This window comes from Sciurus carolinensis, chromosome 17, assembly GCF_902686445.1.
Source record: "Sciurus carolinensis chromosome 17, mSciCar1.2, whole genome shotgun sequence".
NCBI classification, from domain to species: domain Eukaryota; kingdom Metazoa; phylum Chordata; class Mammalia; order Rodentia; family Sciuridae; genus Sciurus; species Sciurus carolinensis.
The window spans coordinates 5,483,273-5,504,160 of record NC_062229.1 but is presented as its reverse complement, the minus strand read 5'-3'; the positions used below and the strand labels follow the sequence as shown (position 1 = coordinate 5,504,160).

Here is a 20,888-nt window from a genome sequence, read left to right as displayed (position 1 = left end):
TGTCCTCATCTGACTTGAAGCACCAACCCCAGCCAACTCTGACCCAGACTGCACTGAGTCAGACAGCGTGGTGTGTTCTCTTCCTACACTGCCATGCCCATGCTGTGTGATCTCCAGGAGCTAACCTAACCTCTCTGTGCTCTCTGTAATTTCCTCTTCTGCACTATTATGACTTCATAATAGTACCAAACTCAGAGTATGTTGAAAGAATGAAATAATTTGCTTTAAAAAGTTTAGGGCAGGGGCTGGGGTTGTAGCTCAGTGTTAGAGCACTTGCCTAGCATGTGTGAGGCCCTGGGTTTGATTCTCAGTAACATATATAAATAAATGAATAAAATAAAGATCTATCAAATCTTAAAAAATATATTTTAAAAAAAAAATAAAGCTTAGGCCAGGGTTGGGGTATGGCTTGGTGGCAGAGCACCTGCCTAGCATGCATGAGGTCCTGGGTTCGAACCCCAGCACAAGGAAAAATAAAGCTTGGACCAGAGCCTGGCACAGATAAAGGCCTGCGGGGATTTACGACTGCCTTACTGTTTTCCAACCTTGCCACTCGAGCCCCTCGGAGACAGAATCCACCTCCTGTCCCCCAGCCATCGGCTCAGACAAGGAGCAGACCCCGAGCCCACTGATGATGAGGGGCACCACTTCCTGATCTCCCTCCTCTCCTCACCAACACGCTCTGCTCTCCCGCCTTGAAAACAGGAAACACACTGACCCCACCTCTCCCGGGCTCCTAGCCTCTTCCTCTTCCCAACCAAAGAGTCTGACACCTGCTCACACCTCTCACCTCCTCCCCTCCCAAGCTGACTTCTGACCCTGGGTCCCTGGCAACCTTCCCCAGGGCCCTGGAGCGTCTAGCTGGGGTTGGGGAGTCTCCCTCCCTCCCCACCCCTCTCCCTTGGTGGTGGCTCCAACCCTGGCAGCCCCAGCTCGGCCCCTGCCCGGCCCCGCCCTCCTCACAGCCACAGAGCCACACGCCCCCTGCCCCCACCAGGTGTTGCAATCCAGACCAGGGAACAAGCAGACTCCCCAAAAGAACTCATGTGGCCCCCAGTACTGCAGAGGAGACATCCTCAGGCCAGTGCAGCAAGACTGCCTCCAGGTGGGCCACCTGTAAACAGGGGACCCACCTGCAGGCCAGTACTGAGTGGATGGTACAGTGGCCACTTTGACAGCACTAGCAGTGTGACCTTGGGGGATGTCAGCTTCCCAGACGTTGAACTCAGTCAAATCTGGAAAAACTAAAATCTCCTTTTGCACTTGGTGGCCATGTGGCTGGAAAAGGCAGCGGGTGTCAATCAGGCTAAACATGTGCAGGCTGAGCTGACCTGATCCAGAACTCGCAAGTCCAAAATGCTCCAAAATCTGCAAGTTTTAAGTGCTGACGGGATGCCAGGAGTGCAAAATCTCAGCCCTGACCTCACGCCACAGGTGGCAGTCAAGACACAGGTGCACTAAAAACAGTGTCCGAGCAGGTGTGGACACACGGGAAAGGAATGAGGGTCACATTGAGTCTTGGGTCCATCCCCAAGACATCCCTTTATGAATAAGCAAATACGCCCAATTTTTAAAAAAGACTCTGAAACGCTTCTGGTCCCAAGCATTTTGATTAGGATCATTAGCCAGTACAGGTTTCCAGTTTATGCATAACACAACTTGGTTCTGGGCTCCAGTGATTAAGAACAGGCTTGTCACTTATATGAGCACCTGCCTGGGTGGGGAAGGGGCTGCAGGCAGGACCACTAGTTGTGTGTAGATTCAGCACTCACTCGGAGCCCCCACCCACGAAGTGACAGTCATATCCCCATCTCTGCGACAGAAATGCTCCAAAGCATCCCTCCCTGAGTTGGTCACCAGCCTCTCTTGCTAGGTCACCCTTTGTCCTTCACCTTTAAGCCCAAACCATGTCCTCATTCAGTCCCCCTCCCACCCGCCCTTCCTTCTCCACCCTCATCCAAATGAAGGACTGAGGTGGCACCCCTTCTGGGCTCCCCAGTCCACAACTGCCCCTCCTTCTCTCCGAGGCCTCCCCGGGGATGTCCAAAGCGCCAGCCAGGCTGCCAGCTCCACGCTCAGGCCTGACACCCAGGCGCCTCAGGAGCCGGTTCTGGAGGACGTCACCCCCACCCACTCTCCTGCTCCCACTTTTCCTTCCTCGAGACTCAGCCTGACACCTCCTTCAGCCGCAGTCCCCCGCCCCTGGGGACTCAGATGAGCTGGGGTGCCCGGGTCCAGCAGGGGGGTGCTGAGGGACACTCAGGAGGCAGTGGGGATGTCCCCTGAGCCATGTCACAAAGGATGGACTGGCATGGATGAGGCCAGGAAGGGCCTCTGGCAGAGGGACTACCTCCGCCCGGCCTGGGAGGTCACAGCGCGCGGCCGGAAGAGTCCTCGCAGGAGTGATTCTAGTTGGCAGATCCCGCAGCTGCTCCAGCTCCCGAGGACTGAATGAGTGGGAGGGCGGCCAGGGGCCAGAACAGCTCCCAGCCACGGGCAGGCTGGATCAGGGACAACTCGCCCGCACGTCGAGGTGTCCAGGCGCTGACTCCCGCCCCTGCCGGTCCCAGGCGGTTCATGCCCCGCAGGCCCCTGCCCTGTGGGGCCACACCCCCTTCCTAGCAGAAGTCTGCTCTCACTGTCAGAGGCTGGGCCTCGAGTTCTCCACCCCAGACGCCTCGCCATGCCCTTAGGCGAATGTCCTCAGCCGAGCCACACCACGCCCGAGCCTCAGTGTCCCTCACACGGGGACGATGTGAGGACGGCTGTGGTGTTGGTCCCCCAGACTCAGCACATCACAGGCGCTTGGTGAAGGTTCATTCTGTCAGACGCCCCTCAGCCCTTCGATCTTCACACCCCCCGGCGCCAGGCGGGAGTACCCGTTCCCACCTGGTTGCCCAGAGCATTCCATCCTCAGCCCTGGGGAGCAGGGCCGCCCTCCCCACTTTACAAGTGGGAGGCCCACAGCACAGTCGGACGCCTCGCCAGGATTCGGACCCAGGCCCAGCCCACACCAAGGGCTGGGCTCACTCCACGCCCAGGGCATCCTCAACCACCCACCTCCTGGGCGATGGCCGGTCGGGAATCTGACTGTGCCCCTCCTCCACTCGGGCATCCCTGGGGCCCCCAGAGAAATGGGCTCTTCAGCAGGACCCTCCCACTCCGGGCCTGACCTGTCGCCCTCTGTCCTCGAGTTACACACACCACCTCCTGCTTGATCCTGCCTGTATCCTCTCTGCCCAAACGCCACCTCCACACCCTGACATCTGCTGGAAACATGGGTCCTCTTGGAGATTTGACCTTGGTTCCCAGCTCCCTTTGTGCTGGGGTTTTCCTCTGACCTGGTTCATTCAGCAGATCCTCCCGTTGGGGCTAGGAAAGGACTCCGCCCCAGCCCCAGCCTCCAGAAGCCCCTGGCCTGGGATGGGGAACCTCCTGAAGGAGGGACACCTCAGAGCCTGAGTTACCAGACAGGGAAGCTTCAGGATGCCAACCCCTGCCTGGCAGGGGTGTCCCGAATGCGGACGTGGCTGAGACAGCCCCTGAGTCTGAGCACTGGATGAATTCCCCTGGGCTAAGAGGAGCAAGCATCCCAGGCAGGCTTCCCAGGGGAGAGGTTTTGGCAGCACCTGAGTGTCCTCCACGGGGCCACAAGAAGCTGGTGGAAAACCGAGGGAGGAAAGGGAAAATGGGGGCGTAGGAAGGTGCTGGAGCTGGTAAGGAACAAGGTGAAAGCATTTGGAAGAAAGAGAATGTGGCAGAGGCGGCAGGGAGGCTGGGCCAGGTGTCATGGGCAGAGACGAGGAAGAGTGTGACAGCAGGTCACAGGACAGAGGTCACAGTCAAGGTTGGGAGGCAGGATGGCATGATCGCGTGGGCGGAGGGAGGGAGGAGGCCTCCTCAAGGGGAAAGGGGTGCACGGCAGGTCAAATGTCAGAGAGCAGCCGGGCCAGGCGGGAGGGAGGGGGAAGGAAGTGAGAACCAGGGTGGGGGGCCCCCAGCAAGCCTCCGCCTCCCTCCTCCTCTCCGCAGCCTGTCAGGGCCCCACTGGGGCTGGTGTCTGTCTCCTCCATGACCAGGAGGTCCTAACGGAGGGATGGATGGATAGAAGGACCAAAAAAGAGGTCTGAGGGGTGGACCTGAGCCGCCCTTCTGGTTCGGTGGGAAGCCTGAGGTGGGGGAGGAACCGCGGTGGCTAAGGTGAAGCCCACTCAGAAGCTGCCCCACTGTCCACACCCAGGGCAGCAAGGAGCGCTTCCACTGGCAAAGCCACAACGTGAAGCAAAGTGGCGTGGACGACATGGTGCTGCTGCCCCAGATCACCGAGGACGCCATCGTGGGCAACCTGCGCAAGCGCTTCATGGACGACTACATCTTCGTACCCTGGGCTGTGGGCAGGGGGCAGGCAGGGATGGGATGCGGGGACAGGGGGACGAATGGGCATAGAGAGGGATGGCCTGGCCGGTGGTGACATTCAGGGACAATGCAGCTCAGAAAGACACGGAGGGCCTGGGCCATGACTGGGATGGGTGTTGTGGCCCTGGGCTGGACACAGTGAACAGATAGTGACAGTGGGGCTCTACTGTGGGTGGCTGTACCTGTCACTACCCCCCTGCCCCGCGGCAGCTCAGCACAGCCCCACTTTCTGGACACAGCCGTTTTTTCCTAAGAGACTCGAGGTACAGCTGAACATCCTGTGTCCCCCTCTGAGTAATGGGGTTCTGGGAATCCTCGGGGGAGCAGAATGAGGCCTAGGGGTCCTCGAGGGACAAAGCCCACCAGGACACTGCGTGGTCCTTAACCATCTCCCAGACCTACATCGGCTCGGTGCTCATCTCCGTGAATCCCTTCAAGCAGATGCCCTACTTCACCGACCGTGAGATTGATCTCTACCAGGGCGCGGTGAGGCTGGGGCCGGGCGGGAGGAGAGACCCCAAGGCCCCAGCCCCTGGCCCCGGGCTGAGCCCTGACCTGCCCCCCCAGGCCCAGTACGAGAACCCCCCGCACATCTACGCCCTGACGGACAACATGTACCGCAACATGCTCATCGACTGCGAGAACCAGTGCGTCATTATCAGGTACGGGGTGGGGTTCTGCACCCTCCCGCCCAGGCACCCGCCAGACATCACTACCCCGAGCATGGCTTGCCTGGAGCTCCCAATCCAAACAGCCATGCCGTCCCTCTCTGCCCTCCCCTCCACCCAGGTTTGCTTCCCTTCACCATCTCGCTCCCGATACATTTTATTTATTCATTCTGCCACTGGTCATCTGTTCCTTCTAAATGTCAAGTCCATGAGCACAGGGATTTTCATCTGTCTCATTCACTACTGTCTTCCCAGTACCTGGAATAGTGCCTGGCACACCACAGGTGCTCAATCAATGAATGAGTGACAGGTCAGGCGCTTTTCACCACCCCCACCTGCTGACGGCTTTTCCTCCTCTACCCCAGTGGAGAGAGCGGAGCTGGGAAGACGGTGGCTGCAAAATACATCATGGGCTACATCTCCAAGGTGTCTGGTGGGGGAGAGAAGGTCCAGGTGAGGCGGCAACAGGACAGGCTGGGTCTCTCCCAGCTGCATCTCCACCCCACCTGACCCAGAGTGACCTCTGTCCACCTGCCTCTGTCCCCAGCATGTCAAAGACATCATCCTGCAGTCCAACCCCCTGCTGGAGGCCTTCGGCAATGCCAAAACCGTGCGCAATAACAATTCCAGCCGATTTGTAAGTCTCTACAACCCCACCTGGAGCAGCTGCTCCCTCCATGCCAACCTTCTCTCTCTCTCTCTCTCTCTCTCACACACACACACACACACACAGCCAAGACTACAGCCCTGTGAAACTTTAGCAGGAAATGTCTACTTCTGGATGGGAGACTCACTTCCTACTTATGGTCCATTTGAAAAGGAGTCCCCCATTGACAGGACCATGGAGGCCATGACACCTCGGTGTAACGGGCTTAAACACTCCCCTGGTTGCAGCCATGAAATCTGTTCCTTTTCAGATTTCGGGTCCAATTTATTCCCCCATTCTCCTTTCAATAAAGAGTCCTTGAGCTTCTTTTGTATGTGTGTCACGGGCTGGGTAAACAGATCTGGATTTATGGTCTCATTCTGTCACTGTTTAACCATGTGGCCCAATTGAAAAAAACCGATGTAATATCCTGAGGCTTCTGCCTGCTCATCCATAAAATGGAGTTGATGGTAACACCGCAAAGTAAGCAGACCCCACACCTCTCCCTACCCAAACACTTCAGCATGGAGATCACTGGTCACTGTTGAGTATAAATTTACAGCTTTTATTACTTTTAACTGCATACTGCTGATACCACCTGATATCAGTGACGAGTTCTTCTTCCTCCCATGTTGAAGTTTGAACATTAGTGAAGAGGCCGGGAGGGACAAGTGGACCATAGCTGCTGTCCTGGTACCCCCAGGAGTGGGAGGGTCCTGCCCCCTTATACCCATTAGGTTTTCTTTGTTCTCCTGCTCTCTTCCCCCTCTCTCTCCTTCCTGACTAGGCCCAGGAGATGCCGGTGGGATGGCCAGAATGTGAGAAGCAGGTGGCCGGGGGAAGGGCCAAATGGAGTGAGCCAGGCAGGCAGCAGCCCAGAGGGCTTTAATTAACAATGTTTACAACTCCCCTCAGGGAGGGACAATCCTAGGACAGGTTACATTACCAACAGGTTGGAGCAGGGGCAGGTCTTCTTGGTAAGGGTGGAGGAAGGGCTCTGGAGGCATTAACATTTCAACCCCCAGAGGCGGCCTTCAGCTTCCCAGACCCAAACCAGCCTCCATCTTCACGATCAGACCCAATTACCTATCTACACGAACTGCCTGTCTTTTTTTAAATATTTTTTTAGTTGTAGATGGACACAATACCTTTATTTTATTTGTTATTTTTATGTGGTGCTCGAACCCAGTGCCTCACACATGCTAGGAAAGTGATCTACCACTGAGCTACAACCCCAGCCCCTGACTGCCTGTCTTTAATCCTTGCTTCACTGCAAAATACATATATCCAAAGTGGAGCACTCTCCAAAGAGTCTGGACAAATACATACACCTGTACAGCGCGTGTCAGCGTACAGACCATCGCCATGACTCCGGACAGTTCCCTCTCGGCCCCTTCGTCAACCTCTACTGCAAACCCCCCTAGAAGCAACCACTCTTCTGATTTATTGTTTGCCATATATTAGTTCCACCTGCCCTAGAACGTCCTCTAAATGGAATCACATAATGTTGTTTTCAAACTAATACGCAAAAAACATGATGGATGATCATCAAAACATATGTGCATTTTACTTTATAATTCTAGAGTACAGTAGAATAAATAGTTGTTACATGCTACAGGTGTTGTGTAAGATGATGATGTCATTTGTATTACTGGATGGAGGTGATAGAAAGAAGAGAACCTTCAGTCCTCTAACCTCTGGCCGGGGGCAGAACCCAAAAGGGGATTTGGGGGGACCTGGTTCTGGGTTCAGGGAGAGCAAACAGGACACTCCAAAGGACCACAGGGATCCACAGCATCCCGCAGAGATCTGGAGGCCTCTGTGTTATGGTGGAGGGCCTTGATGATCACGAGGCCTGGAGCATCTGAGCAAAGGCCCGAGGGAAGCAGCTGGCGAAAAGAACAAGCAGTTTATAAGTGGGTGTAGGAAGAGAAAGGCCAAATGAGGAAGAGGGCAAGAGAAGCCAGGTCCATGAGACCCCTCCCTAGTCTGCCCCACCTGCCCTCCTGACCCTGGGGATTAATGTGGTTCTTGGGAATTCAGGACGATATCATTTATGGGTGCATTATAATTATACCAAAAGTGGACTTCGCCGTTAGGCATTTGTACATGCACATCACATCGTTTGGTCAGCTTCCTTCCCCAGGACTCCCCTTCCCACCCCCCACGCCCTTCCTCTACCTGGCTGTTCTCCCATCTGTTTTCATGAGATCCACTCCACCTTTTTTTCTCCTTTTTTCCTCTCAATTCCACCTGTACCAAATGACCCTTGATTTCCTGAGTCTGGCTTATTTTGCTTAACATAATGATCTCGAGTTCTATTCGTTTTCCTGCAAATGACATAATTTCGTTCTTCTTTATGGAATTTGTGTTGTTATTGGATGGCGGTGGTAGAAAGGAAAGCGCCTGAGTAAAGCTCCATCGTGTACACAGATCACGTTTCCTTCCTCCACTCGCCTGTCGAAGGGCAGCTAGGCTGGTTCCACGGTTTGGCTATTGTGAACTGTGCTGCCATAAACGTGGGTGTGCACAGCTCAACCTAGTAGAATGACTCTAGTTCTTCTGGATCAAGGGCAGAGTGGAGGAGCCGGGTCACATGGGGTTCCACTCCTAGTCCTGAGGAAGGTCCACACTGACTTCCATAGTGGCCGCACGGGTTCACAACCCCACCACCAGGGTATAAATGTTCCTGTCGGCCCCCAACCCTGCCAGCATTTATCATTGGGATCCTTGATGTCTGCAGGGCAAGTACTTTGAGATCCAGTTTAGCCGTGGCGGGGAGCCCGATGGGGGCAGGATCTCCAACTTCCTGCTGGAGAAGTCCCGCGTGGTCATGCAGAATGAAAATGAGAGGAACTTCCACATCTACTACCAGGTGCGGGGAAGGGGCCCGTGGGGCTGGGAACCCTAACTGGAATGCAGGGGTCGGGGAGGGAGATGATGGGAAGGTCGGAGTCCAGGAGGCCCATGAGAGAGGACTGGGGAGTTCAAGGGCTCGCTGGGCCAGCTCCGGAAACATGAGTACCGCACACCCTCCAGCTGCTGGACGGGGCCTCGCAGGAGCAGCGGCAGAACCTGGGGCTCATGACGCCCGACTACTATTACTACCTCAACCAGTCAGACACCTACAAGGTGGATGGCACCGATGACAGGAGCGACTTCGGCGAGACCCTGGTGAGCACCAGACACCACTGCAGCCCTCAGCCGGTCCCCTAAGCCCAGGGAATACCCTCTCACATTATAAATAATGTAACTGAAGCCCAGAGAGGTACAGAGACTTGTCCAAGGTCACACAGCAAGTGAATGAATGTCCCGATTCCTTGAATCTAGGCTGTGGCCCCAGGTGGCTGACCCCAGGGGCAGGGTGGAGACCAAGGTTGGTTTTCCCTGTTGTACCCACAGAGTGCCATGCAAGTCATTGGGATCCCACCCAGCATCCAGCAGCTGGTTTTGCAGCTGGTGGCAGGCATCTTGCACCTGGGGAACATCAGCTTCTGTGAAGAGGGGAATTATGCCCAGGTGGAGAGTACAGACCGTGAGTGCGGGTACTGGGGAGGGAGGGGAGGCAGGCCTGCGTGTGCGGACTGCTTCCTCCTGGTTCAGAACCCACAAGGACAATGTCATTGTCACTGGGCTGACCGCTGTCCCCTTTTGCCCTGGCCTGGCAGTTCTGGCCTTTCCTGCCTACCTGCTGGGCATTGACAGCGGGCGGCTGCAGGAGAAGCTGACCAGCCGCAAGATGGACAGCCGCTGGGGCGGGCGCAGTGAGTCCATCAACGTGACCCTCAACGTGGAGCAGGCAGCCTACACCCGCGATGCCCTGGCCAAGGGACTTTATGCCCGCCTCTTTGACTTCCTGGTGGAGGTGAGTGGAACCTGCGCTCCGGGACCTGGGCTGTGGGTCAGGTGGGTACCCCATGCCCACCAAGAGGAAGAGGTGGACTTGACTGTCGTCATCTCACTGATTCCTGGCTGGGAAAGGAGGCGACCTTCAGCACGGGCAGCAGAGGATAGACGGAAGCTCCCTCTGGCTGTGGCATGGAGCCCCAGAAGGAAGGGGCTGAACTGGGGCCAGGCAATGGGGATGGAGAGGGGTGGGTGCATTTGAGAGCCAGGAGGAGGGGTGTCAAGGGGACAAGTGATGGACAGATGGGGGCAGAATGGAACAGGACATGTTAGGGCCAATAACAATCATGAGAGTAACAAATCCCATGCCGCACATCGTGGGCGTGGTCCTGAGCTGTGCATCACCTTCATTAATCTTCAGAAAAAGACCCAAAGGGCACAGAATTGTGCATCCCTAATCCAAAATGCCAAATCCAAAATGCTTCAAAATCCAAAGCACCGAAACATACCACAAGTGGAAAACTCTGCCCTTGACCTCACAGACTGTCAAAATGCAGGTATGGCCAGGCACGGCAGTACAAACCTTTAATCCCAGTGACTCAGGAGGCTAAGGCAGGAGGATCACAAGTTCGAAGCCAGCCTCAGCAACATAGTGTGTCCCTAAGCAACTTGGGAAGTCCCTGTCTCAAAATAAAAAATAAAAATGGCTGGAGATGTAGTTCAGTGGTAAATTGCCCCTGGGTTCAATCCCCAGTACCAAAAAAAAAAAAAAAAAAAAATTGCAGTTACACTAAAGATATTGTATAAATGACCTTCAGGCTATGTGTAGAAAGTGCATATAGAAGAAATGAGTTTTGTGTTTGGGCCTGGGTCCCATCCCCCAAACATCTCATGATATACCTGCAAATATTCCAAAATCAAAACTTGGAAACACTTCTGGTCCCAAGCATTCCTACCAACCTATACCTGTTTTTTTTGGTTGGTTTTGGTGCTGGGAATGGACCTCAGGGGCACTTCATTACTGAGCTATATCTCCAGTCCTTTTCTCTTCATGTTGAGACAGGGTCTCACTAAGTTGCTGAGGCTGGCCTCCAACCTGTGATCCCCTGCATCAGCCTCTCGAGCTGCTGGGATGACAGGCGTGCACCACTGTGCCCGGCTATAGTTGCTTTTTAATTAGTTTTTGTGGAACCCAAGGCCTCACATATGCTAGGCAAGTGATCCAACACAGAGCTATACCCCCAACCCACTAGTCGCTATAAGTGATCCATTTTTTTAAAATATTTTTTTAGTCATCAATGGATCTTTTATTTTATTTATTTATATGTGGTGCTGAGTATCGAACCCAGGGCCTCACACATGCCAGGCAAGCACTGTACCACTGAGCCACAACTCCAGCCCAGTAATCCATTCTTGTAATTAATTTATTTTTTGAGACGGGTCTCACTATGCTGCCCAGGCTGGTCTCCAACTCCTGGTCTCAAGGGATCCTCCTGCCACAGCTTCCTGAGTGCTAGCGCTACAGGTGTGACATCACGCCTGGCTTATTAATTCACTCTAGAGATGAGAAACAGACATGGAGAGGTTTAATGGCAGAGGTGGCTCCCAGGTCGGGAACCCCGATCCTCGAGCACTTGATCTCTCATAAGGGTGACTGATCACAAGGTGGGAGGACTGGACATGGCGCTAGAGAGAAACTGGAGAGAGGGGACACGGGCCACAAGCGGACCAAGAGCACATCAGGAGAGTGCTGGCCTGAGGCCCACTGACGGCTGTCCCCGCCCACGCTGCAGGCCATCAACCGCGCCATGCAGAAGCCCCAGGAGGAGTACAGCATCGGAGTCCTTGACATCTACGGCTTCGAGATTTTCCAGGTCTGGCCACTGCACCGCCAACCCCAGCCCACCTCTGTTCTCCCTGCGACCTCGGGGTAGCCCGTGGCCACCTAGCGTCAGCTCACTGATGGAGGAACCCTACTCCTCCCTTGCAGAAAAACGGTTTCGAGCAGTTCTGCATCAACTTCGTCAATGAAAAGCTGCAACAAATCTTTATCGAGCTCACCCTGAAGGCTGAGCAGGTGGGCAGGGCAGCCAAGTGGCCAGGGATGGGTACTGAGGTGGATTAGGACCTCGAGAGTCACTGAGCCAGCGGGGGACACCCAGCCCCTGGTTCCCACCTCTCTGCTTGCCCTTTGCCAGCCAGCTTTCCATCATGGCCACGGAATACCAACATCATCCACTTAGAGAGAGAGAGGTGTGTTTTGCCTCACAGTTTTGGAGATTCCAGTCTGAGACCGATGGACTCCTAGCTTTGGGCCTCTGGTGGGGGTGCCAGATGGCACACGTCAGAACAAACTGCTCAGAACTGCTCACCTCGTGGCCAGGAAGCAAGAGAGAAAGGAGGGGGGTGGGGTCCCATAATCCCCCTCAGGGGCACCCCCCCAAAGACTCACACTGGGCCCCGCCTCCCAACGGTGCCACCACCTCCCAAGAGCACCACTCTGTGGACCAAGCCATCCACACACAGGCCTTTTGGGGACATTCAACATCCCAACTGTAGCCCCTGCAGGGACCCCACTGTATCTCCCTCTGTCTGGAAAGCTGGGTCGTTTATCCACCAGCTCCTGCTGGCTGTCGGTCAGTGAGGACAGAGGCAGGGACATGGTTCCCTGGCACTTTCTGCCTGCCCCACACAGGGCCAGAGACAGGCCTAGGTGCAGAGGTGGCGCACGGGCACAACTCTTGCGAGCACTCCCCTCCCGGCCCCCTTCCCCCCAGGAGGAGTACGTACAGGAGGGCATCCGCTGGACCCCCATCGAGTACTTCAACAACAAAGTCGTGTGCGACCTCATTGAAAACAAGCTGGTGAGGACTGACTGACTTCCAGAGGTCTCACTGGGCCCTGGAGCTGGGCCTGGGAGGGTTATGGCCCCCCAGGGCCCTTCTAGCCTGGGCCATGTCTCCAGCGGATAGAGCACAACTGAACTATCCCCTCAGCCACCGATGCCTGCCTCCGCCCCTCTGCTCAGCTGTCATTTCCTCACTGGACGTTCCCCTGGGCTCAGGGGGGTCAGTCATGAATTCCTTGTGGGTCCCCACTCCCTCCAGCTCCCCATAGAGCTCCCACAGCAGGCCCCCCACCCCACCCCCACCACACACACACACACACCCACACACACACACACACACACACACACACACCTAGGTCCCCTGCCACCACCAGCCCCTCTCTCCAACCCTTGGAAAGGAGCCCAGGGTCTCCTGTTACGCACGCACTTTGCCGCCTTTGGCGCTCCTATGGGACACCCCCTCCCGCACGCCCCAGCCCTCTGCCCTTGTCCACCTCTTGGCTCCCTCTCGGGGCTGGAGAGCCGGTGGGGCAGGCTAAGCTGCCCCTGCTCGCCCTGGCAGAGTCCCCCGGGCATCATGAGCGTGCTGGACGACGTGTGCGCCACCATGCACGCCACAGGCGGAGGCGCCGACCAGACGCTGCTGCAGAAGCTGCAGGCGGCCGTGGGCACCCACGAGCACTTCAACAGCTGGAGCGCGGGCTTCGTCATCCACCACTACGCCGGCAAAGTGCGTGCCCCGCCCCTGCCCCTGCCCCTGCCCAAGCTGCGGGGGGCCCCAGGGGGCCCCTCACGGACCCCAAGGGCTCCAGATTGCACCCATACAGGAAGGATCCTGCGGGACCCCCAGCCAGCGCTGCAGGGTTCCACCGACATCCTCCTCCAGCCCTCTCCCTACTGACCAGAATGATGAGCCCATGGACCGCACCCACGACCGAACCCGGCAACCCTTCCCCAGAATTGCCGTGTTCCCCCAGCCAGGGCCATGGAAATTCACTGGTCCCCGATCATGGCCACAGCCTGCTCAACCAAAAGGGCAGCTCCCCCAGTAGACATGGCAGAACAACTTGGGCAGCAGACCACTGTGCCCTCCCCTATGCCCAGAGAACCCCCTGACTCTGGACCCCTGCCTTCTGATCCCAGTTTGGAAAGCAAATCTCCCAGGCCCCCAAGCCCGTGCTGCAAGCTCCCTACAGACTTCTACCCAAGGCTACTGGAAGGGTCCCTGGCCTCTGCCCCTGTCTCCTCATGCTCCTGACATTCCCTGGGGCCCCTGCCCATGCTGCCTCCCACCATCCCCTGTCCTCAGCCAAGGCTGCAAAAGCAGGTCTGTAGAGAGCCCCCAGTTTAGAAAGCAAACCCAGCCCACAACCTGGCCACCCCCACACTGCCCCCCATCTACAGCCAGACCTGGAAACCCCCCTAAACACAGCACCTCCAGCCCCCAAGTGACCAGGACGAGGTAATCCAACCTTCTGAGTTAATATCAAGCAGCAGACCCCTGGGGACCCCTGCCTGGGCTGCAGCTCCCCGCCTTCCAATCTGAACAACTCCCACCCTGCCCTGTCTCTGATCCAAAGGGCAGCCCCTTCCCCACTAATATGAATTTCAATACCGCCTCCCTTCACCTGTGACTTGCGGTCACACATTCCAACTTGAACTTGAACTTCAGACCACCAGGGAGGCCTGGCACCAGTGGTAGCCCGCAACCCTCTATTATGAACAATAGATCCCCCCAAACTAGAGCTGTAGCTAACCCCCATCTTCTCACCACAGAGTGGGCCCCAGGGGACCCCTGACCACCTGGCTGTAATCACCCCACCCCCGCGCACCCAGCCTCTGGCCCTCACTCCCCCCAACACCCCTCCCTCCAGGTCTCCTACGATGTCAGCGGCTTCTGCGAGAGGAACCGGGATGTTCTCTTCTCTGACCTCATAGAGCTGATGCAGACCAGTGAGCAGTGAGTGGCCCCGGGTGTTGGGGCCTGCAGGCAGAACCCCTGTGGGGACGGGGGGAGGACTGGGGACCACTCCATCCCCCAAGAGTGCCCGTTGTGGCGCTGACTGTGTGGGGGTGGCTGTGTGGCCGGGGTACCTCCACGTAGCTCAGCGGAGGAGCGTTTGTCTGGCATGCTTGTGGCTCTGGGTTCCATCCACAGCACGGGGTCGGGGGAGTAGCTCAGGTACTCAGGGTCCCCAGCAGGGACACCTGAGATGGGTTCCTCACATCTCCCTCTGGAGCCCCAGCGTCCACTGTGGACTGCTGCCCTTCAGACACAAGGAACTCTGTCTCCGTGTGAACATGTACGACTCCGCCCTCCTAGCCGCAGCTGCCTACCAGTTTCTGTCATCGGAAACTGTGTATTTATTAACTTAGCAAGGGATTGAACCCAGGGTGCTTTACCACTGTACTTTTAAAAAATATTTTTTAGATGTTCATAGGCCTTTATTTTATTCATTCATTTTATGTGGTGCCAAGAATTGAACCCAGTGCCTCACACGTGCTAGGCAAGCGCTCTGCCACTGAGCCGCAACCCCAGTCCTACCACTGTTCTTTTTGTTTTTTTTTATTTTGAGATAGGGTCTTGCTAAATTGCCCAAACTGGCCTCCAATTTGTGATCCTCCTGCCTCAGCCTCCCAAGAAGCTGGGATTATAGGCGTGTGCCACCTTCATTTAACTTTTTATACCTCAAGAAGTTATGCAAGCCTGGGCACCATTTACACTCTGCAGGGAGAAGTCAGGAAACACAGCTGCTCTCACCAGAGGGCCAGCCCAGTGGGGAGTCTGAACTTGAACTAGAAAACAAAGAAAACATAATGTCAACCTAAATAACAGAGATGCTCAAAGGTGGAATTATCTGGGAAGAGCCGTGCATCATGGTGGGAATACATGTGCCGTAGTAAACTATGAGCATGCTCAAAGAAGCGGGGCGAGGGGAAGCTTTCCAAGACCAGAAGGGAGAAGCACACATCAGCTCCCTGGACATGGCGTTCCCTGGACCTGGAAGCTCCGGGCAGCATCAGTTCAGGGCAGGAGATGCTGTTACTGCACCAGTGTTCCGTCCAGGCCATCTTGTCTGAATTACTGCAGTCTCGACGTTAAGATCAACTTTGCTACACAGACCTATGCACACGTAGGAGGCATGCATATAGCACAGGGTATAGAACAAGGAAAATCCCTCCCGAGCCTGGGAAGTACTTGTCCCGACAGCAGGCACGCGCTCTCTCCCTTCATAACTTCCCGCCTCCGATTTTGTCAGGGTCTGACAGGATAGACTTCATCTTGGTAGCATCAACTTTCATAATGCATCTGTATAAGTAAGAGGACAGTGGTCCAGTGTGGTGGTGCACACCTGTAATCCCAGTGACTCAGGAGACTGAGGTTGGAGGATTGCAGGTGCAAGGCCAGTCTCTGCCATTTAGCAAGTCACTGTCTCAAAATAAAATCAAGAAGGACTGGGATATAGCTCAATGGTAGAGGCAGAGTGCCCCTGTGTTCAAACCCCAGTACAGAGAGAGAGAGAGAGAAAAGACAGACCCTGTGTTCAAACCCCAGTACAGAGAGAGAGAGGGAGGGAGGGAGGGAGGAAGAAATGGATCTTTAAAGGGTTGGAAATGCAGGTCCATGAACATCCACAGAATCTCAGTCTCCACCCTAGACCAACTGAATCAGAGTTTGCTTTTTAACAAGACCCTCCCACGCCTCCAGGGGATCCACCAGCACATTAGAGTATGAGAGCCATTAGTTTAGATCAGGATTGTCCAATATAATCATATCCAACATCATGCAAGTGATTATTTTTAAACAGCCTTACTGAGGTGTAATTTCCATACCACTAAGTTTGCCCATTTATGAAATGTAGAGTTTAATGATTTGTAGTAAATTGACAGAACAGTGCAGCCTTCACCACAATTCAACTTTGGAATGTTTGTTTCACCCCCAAAAGATTCCTCATGCCAATCTGCAGTTAATTCCCACTTCCACTACTGGTAGAGTTCTAAATTTTCTAGTAAGCACACTTAAAAGATGAAAAGGTGGACACATGAAACGTAAAATTAAATACGTTCTATTAACTCAATACCCCCCCCAAAAAAAAAAACTTATATATCTATATTGGAACCAGTACCTCACACACACTAGGCAAGTGCTTTACCACTGAGCTCTACCTCGAGCCCTTTTTTGAGAGAGTCTCACCAAGTGGCCCAGCCTGGCCTTGAATTGTAATCTTCCTGCCTCAGCCTCCTGAGTCCAGCTACCCAGTCATGCACCACTACAAAATATTATCCTTCTAACATATAACCAATAACATAAAACCAATGTAAAAAAATAGTTTACATTTTCTTGTTCTTTAAATTTCTTGTTCTTTGGATTACAGTATGTACTTCACTATTTGCAGCATGTCTCAATTATGAATAGGCCACATTTTCAAGGACCTCAATAGTCAGATGTGACCAGTGGCCACCATATTGGAAATCACAGAACTAGAACCATGATTCTCCAGGTGGGGTCCCTGGACTCACAGCACCAGCATCACCTGTGAGCTTATTAGAAATTATTGGTCTGCCTGGTGTGGTGGCACACACCTGTAGTCCTGTGACTTGAGAGGCCGAGGCAGGAAGAACAGAAGTTCAAAGCCAGCCTCAGCGACTTAGTGAGACTGTGTCTCAAAGTAAAAAATAAGGTCTGTCGATATAGCTCAGTGATAAAGCGCCCCTGGGTTCAATCCCCAGTACCAAAAAAAGAAAAAAAGAGTGAGAGAAGAGGAGGAGGAGGTGAGGGAAGGAGGGAGGGAAGGAGGGAAGGAGGGAAGGAGGGAGGGAGGGAAGGAGGGAGGGAAGGAGGGAGGGAAGGAGGGAGGGAAGGAGGGAGGGAAGATTGGGTTCCAGCCCAGACCTGTCAGTGAGAAACAGGTGGGCCCTGGCAGTGTGAGTTAACAAGCCCTCCTGGAGATTCCCGAGATGCCTCACCGATCGTTATATTTTTCTACTTAACTTTGATCTATTTTACTTGCCCCCCAAGTCATGCATGATCCTAGAGCGAAACCGGTGCAGATAAATCAAGGAACGCCAAGGACAGCGCCAACCCTCCGCCTCACGCACCACAGCTCCCCCTCCCAGTTTTGCATGGTGGCTCAGGGGCAGCCCCATCTGGCCCGGGTCCAGCTGCACCTCCTACCTTTCCTCTCCCCTGCCCAGGGCCTTCCTGCGGATGCTCTTTCCTGAGAAGCTAGATGTAGATAAGAAGGGCCGTCCCAGCACTGCCGGCTCTAAGATCAAGGTGCGCTTGGGGCAGACCAGGGAGAGTGGGGCTTAGCACAGGCTAAGCACGGACTCTACCACTGGGCTAAACTCCCAGCCCTTCTTTTAGGAAGTGTGGAAAACGCCTATCAGGGAATTGACCATCCTACCCATTTTTAAGTGGGCAGTTCCGAGGAGTGAAGTGCGTTCAGGTCGTGTGCAGCCGTCCCACCATCAGTCTCCAGAACGTTCTCATCTTCCCACACTGAAGTTCTGTTCCCGTTAAACACTGACCTGTCAGGTGCCCCGCCAGCCTTGGGCAACCCCTTCCTGCTCCCAGCCTCTGTGATCTGATGAGTCCAGGGACCTCCTGCCAGTGGGGTCGTGCCCGCCGCGTGTCCTTTGCCGGCTGGCTGATCTCACTGCGCACCGTGTCCAGATCCTCCACGCGTGTTACAGCATGCGTCAGCATGCCCTTCCTTCTGACGGCTGGATGGCACCCAGCGTCTGGGCGGACCTAGCCATCTGCTGGACCCTTGGGCTGCTCCCATCTTTGGTCTATTGTGAACGACGGTGCCGTGGACACCGGGTCCCGTGCTGAGAACAGCCTTTCCTCTGAGTGCTTCCTGAGTACTGGCAGCTAGCCCAGGACACTAATACGCACGAGACACTAGCTCAGTCCCACCCCCAAGGTTCAGAGAGGGTCGGTCACTTGCCAAGGCCGCACAGCAGGACCTGGGTCACTCCCTCCCACCTGGAACAAAACTGCTTTCTGTCCACCCTCTCTCCCTGGGGTGACTAAAACACACCAGCCAAGGCTGACCTCTCAAGCACGTACACATGATTCTTCATTTCCAAAACCCGTCTCCCTGAAGGACAGGTAGAAAGTTCTGGGCAACATCTTCCCCTGAATGGTCAGCTGCCCAGTCTGCAATCATTTCCTGTGCACTTACTATGTGCTGAGCTAAACATGGGGGCCTGGCAGGTGCAAGAGCCCCCCACGGAGGGCAGGGCAGACACACAATACCAACCCCTCTTGGTGGGCACCCCCGCGGCTCACCGGGTGCAGAGCCCACCGCCATGGGTGTGTCTGCTTCTTGGGTGGGGAGAAGAAAGGGGGCCATCTGTGCTGCCCCTCACCCCTGCCTTCTCCTCCGTCTCAGAAACAAGCCAACGACCTGGTGGCCACACTGAAGAGGTGCACCCCCCACTACATCCGCTGCATCAAACCCAACGAGACCAAGAGGCCCCGAGACTGGGAGGAGAGCAGGTGACATCTCCCGACCAGACCTGGTCTCTGGTTGGACCCTTGCAGGCCACTGAAGTCACAGACTGACCCCCAGCTCCAGGACCCATCCCAGAACTAACCCTGACCAGCCCCTGGAACCAGCACGAAACCACTCGGGGCTCCTGGGTTGCACCTGGAACTGACCGACATGCCCCGGCCCCTGGGGTGACCCCAGACGGGCTATAGGCTGGCCCAGGGACAAGCACGACCTTCCACCCCAGCTTCCCAGGGTCGAAGTCCAAAAGTGACCCCAGAACTAACCACCAGGATGAGCCCAGAGCCCTGTCCACAGGCCCCACTCCTCAGCACTCACCCCAAACAGCCCCCAACACAAATCCGGTCTACCATCCCCACCCCAGCAGCCCGGCCCCAGGGTCTCAGCCGCCCTCCCCACAGGGTCAAGCACCAGGTGGAGTACCTGGGCCTGCGGGAGAACATCCGCGTGCGCAGGGCGGGCTTCGCCTACCGCCGCCAGTTCTCCAAGTTCCTGCAGAGGTGAGCGCCCGGGCCGACTGCGCCCCAGCACGAGGACCAGCCAGCCCTGCCCCAGGTGCCCCACATCCCCTCTGCTTCCAGGTACGCCATTCTCACCCCAGAGACCTGGCCACGGTGGCGTGGGGATGAACGTCAGGGGGTCCAGCACCTGCTTCAGGCAGTCAACATGGAGTCGGACCAGTACCAGATGGGGAGCACCAAGGTCTTTGTCAAGAACCCAGAGTCGGTATGTGTGAGCAAGAGAGAGAACGGGGAGAAAGGAAAGAGACCAGCCTGTGGCGGGGCCTCGGGTCCTTCAGGCCACTGTGACCTGGGGCAGGCTTCCTTGCCTCTCCAAGCCTCGGTTTCCCCATTTGGAAAGTGGAGAGAGTAACGGTCCCCCCCCACCTGGGATTAGACAATACAGGAAGGTGTGCTGGGCTTGGTGGCGCACACCTATAATCCCAGGGACTCAGGAGGCTGAGGCAGGAGGATCTCAAGTTGGAGGCCAGCCTCAGCCAATCTCAACCCTGTCTCAAAATAAAACAATTAAGGTCTGGGGATGTAGCTCAGTGGCAGAGCACCCTGGATTCAGTCCCTAGGATGCAAAGCAAACACTGCACAGTACCTGGCACATAGGAGCTCAGAGAAAGCATTTGCTGCACGGTTCTCCGTGGCCAGGAAAGCAGGGGAGGTCACCGCCTATCCACAAAGGTCTCTGTCCCCTCATCCTTCCCCCATTGCTTTTCTCCTTTCGTTTTTTTTTTTTTTCTTTAATTTCTTTTTTTTTTCTTTTTCTGTTGTTTTGTTACTGAGGGTGAACCCAGTCCCTCGTCCACACTAGGCAAGTGCTCCACCACCCAGCTACACCCGCAGTCTAAAATTTTTAATTACAAGTTTTATTTGTTGGTGGGGGTGCTGGAGATGGAACCCAGGGTCTGGCCTGTGCTCCTCCCCTGAGATGACCCGACTGTTTTTCTTTCATATTCATGATTTTCTACATACAGCTTTTCTTTCCTTCTTTCTTCCTTTTCTCTCCCTCCGTTTCCTTCTCCTCTCCCCCTTCCTCCTTTCCTACCTACTATTTCCTATGTTTTTTTTTTCCCCCTTGGAGGTGCTGGGGAATTGAACCCCGGCCCTTGCACATACTAGTCAAGCACGCTACAGGATGGGCTATATGGTCAGCACCTACACTGATTCCTTTTGAGCCACTGTCTCACTACGTCCCCCAGGCTGGCCTCCACCTCTCCATCCTCCCACCTCAGCCTCCACAGTAGCCAGCACCACAGGTGCCCGCCGCCACCCGCTTCTTCATTCCTTCATCCATGAGCATGTGAAGTTCCTGGGCCTGAACTGTAGGTCCATGTGGGGACTTTCTTATTCCAAGACCTTCCTTGAGCCCGGGTGCATCAAAGGCCCTAGTCCACGTCCTCGCCAGGCACGGAGACGATCCCTCAGTAGCGC

At 55.3% G+C, this 20,888-nt stretch overlaps 2 protein-coding genes across 2 annotated transcripts in view; one reads left to right on the top strand and one right to left on the bottom strand.

Moving 5' to 3' along the window:
* Positions 1–20,888, top strand: part of Myo1f (myosin IF) — a 34,721-nt gene that overhangs the window by 4,218 nt on the left and 9,615 nt on the right. Inside the window, exons 2-19 of the mRNA XM_047531734.1 lie at positions 4,241–4,378; positions 4,813–4,902; positions 4,984–5,078; positions 5,450–5,537; positions 5,632–5,721; positions 8,474–8,605; positions 8,770–8,904; positions 9,133–9,265; positions 9,399–9,595; positions 11,370–11,450; positions 11,567–11,653; positions 12,354–12,440; positions 12,987–13,154; positions 14,299–14,384; positions 17,621–17,702; positions 18,826–18,932; positions 19,347–19,445; positions 19,527–19,671. Coding sequence (XP_047387690.1) covers positions 4,241–4,378; positions 4,813–4,902; positions 4,984–5,078; positions 5,450–5,537; positions 5,632–5,721; positions 8,474–8,605; positions 8,770–8,904; positions 9,133–9,265; positions 9,399–9,595; positions 11,370–11,450; positions 11,567–11,653; positions 12,354–12,440; positions 12,987–13,154; positions 14,299–14,384; positions 17,621–17,702; positions 18,826–18,932; positions 19,347–19,445; positions 19,527–19,671 — 2,040 coding nt within the window. The remainder of the gene's footprint in view (positions 1–4,240; positions 4,379–4,812; positions 4,903–4,983; positions 5,079–5,449; positions 5,538–5,631; positions 5,722–8,473; positions 8,606–8,769; positions 8,905–9,132; positions 9,266–9,398; positions 9,596–11,369; positions 11,451–11,566; positions 11,654–12,353; positions 12,441–12,986; positions 13,155–14,298; positions 14,385–17,620; positions 17,703–18,825; positions 18,933–19,346; positions 19,446–19,526; positions 19,672–20,888) is intronic.
* The window catches only part of Nfilz (NFIL3 like basic leucine zipper), an 89,928-nt gene that overhangs the window by 62,827 nt on the left and 6,213 nt on the right, over positions 1–20,888 (bottom strand). The gene's annotated exons all lie outside the window — the stretch shown is intronic.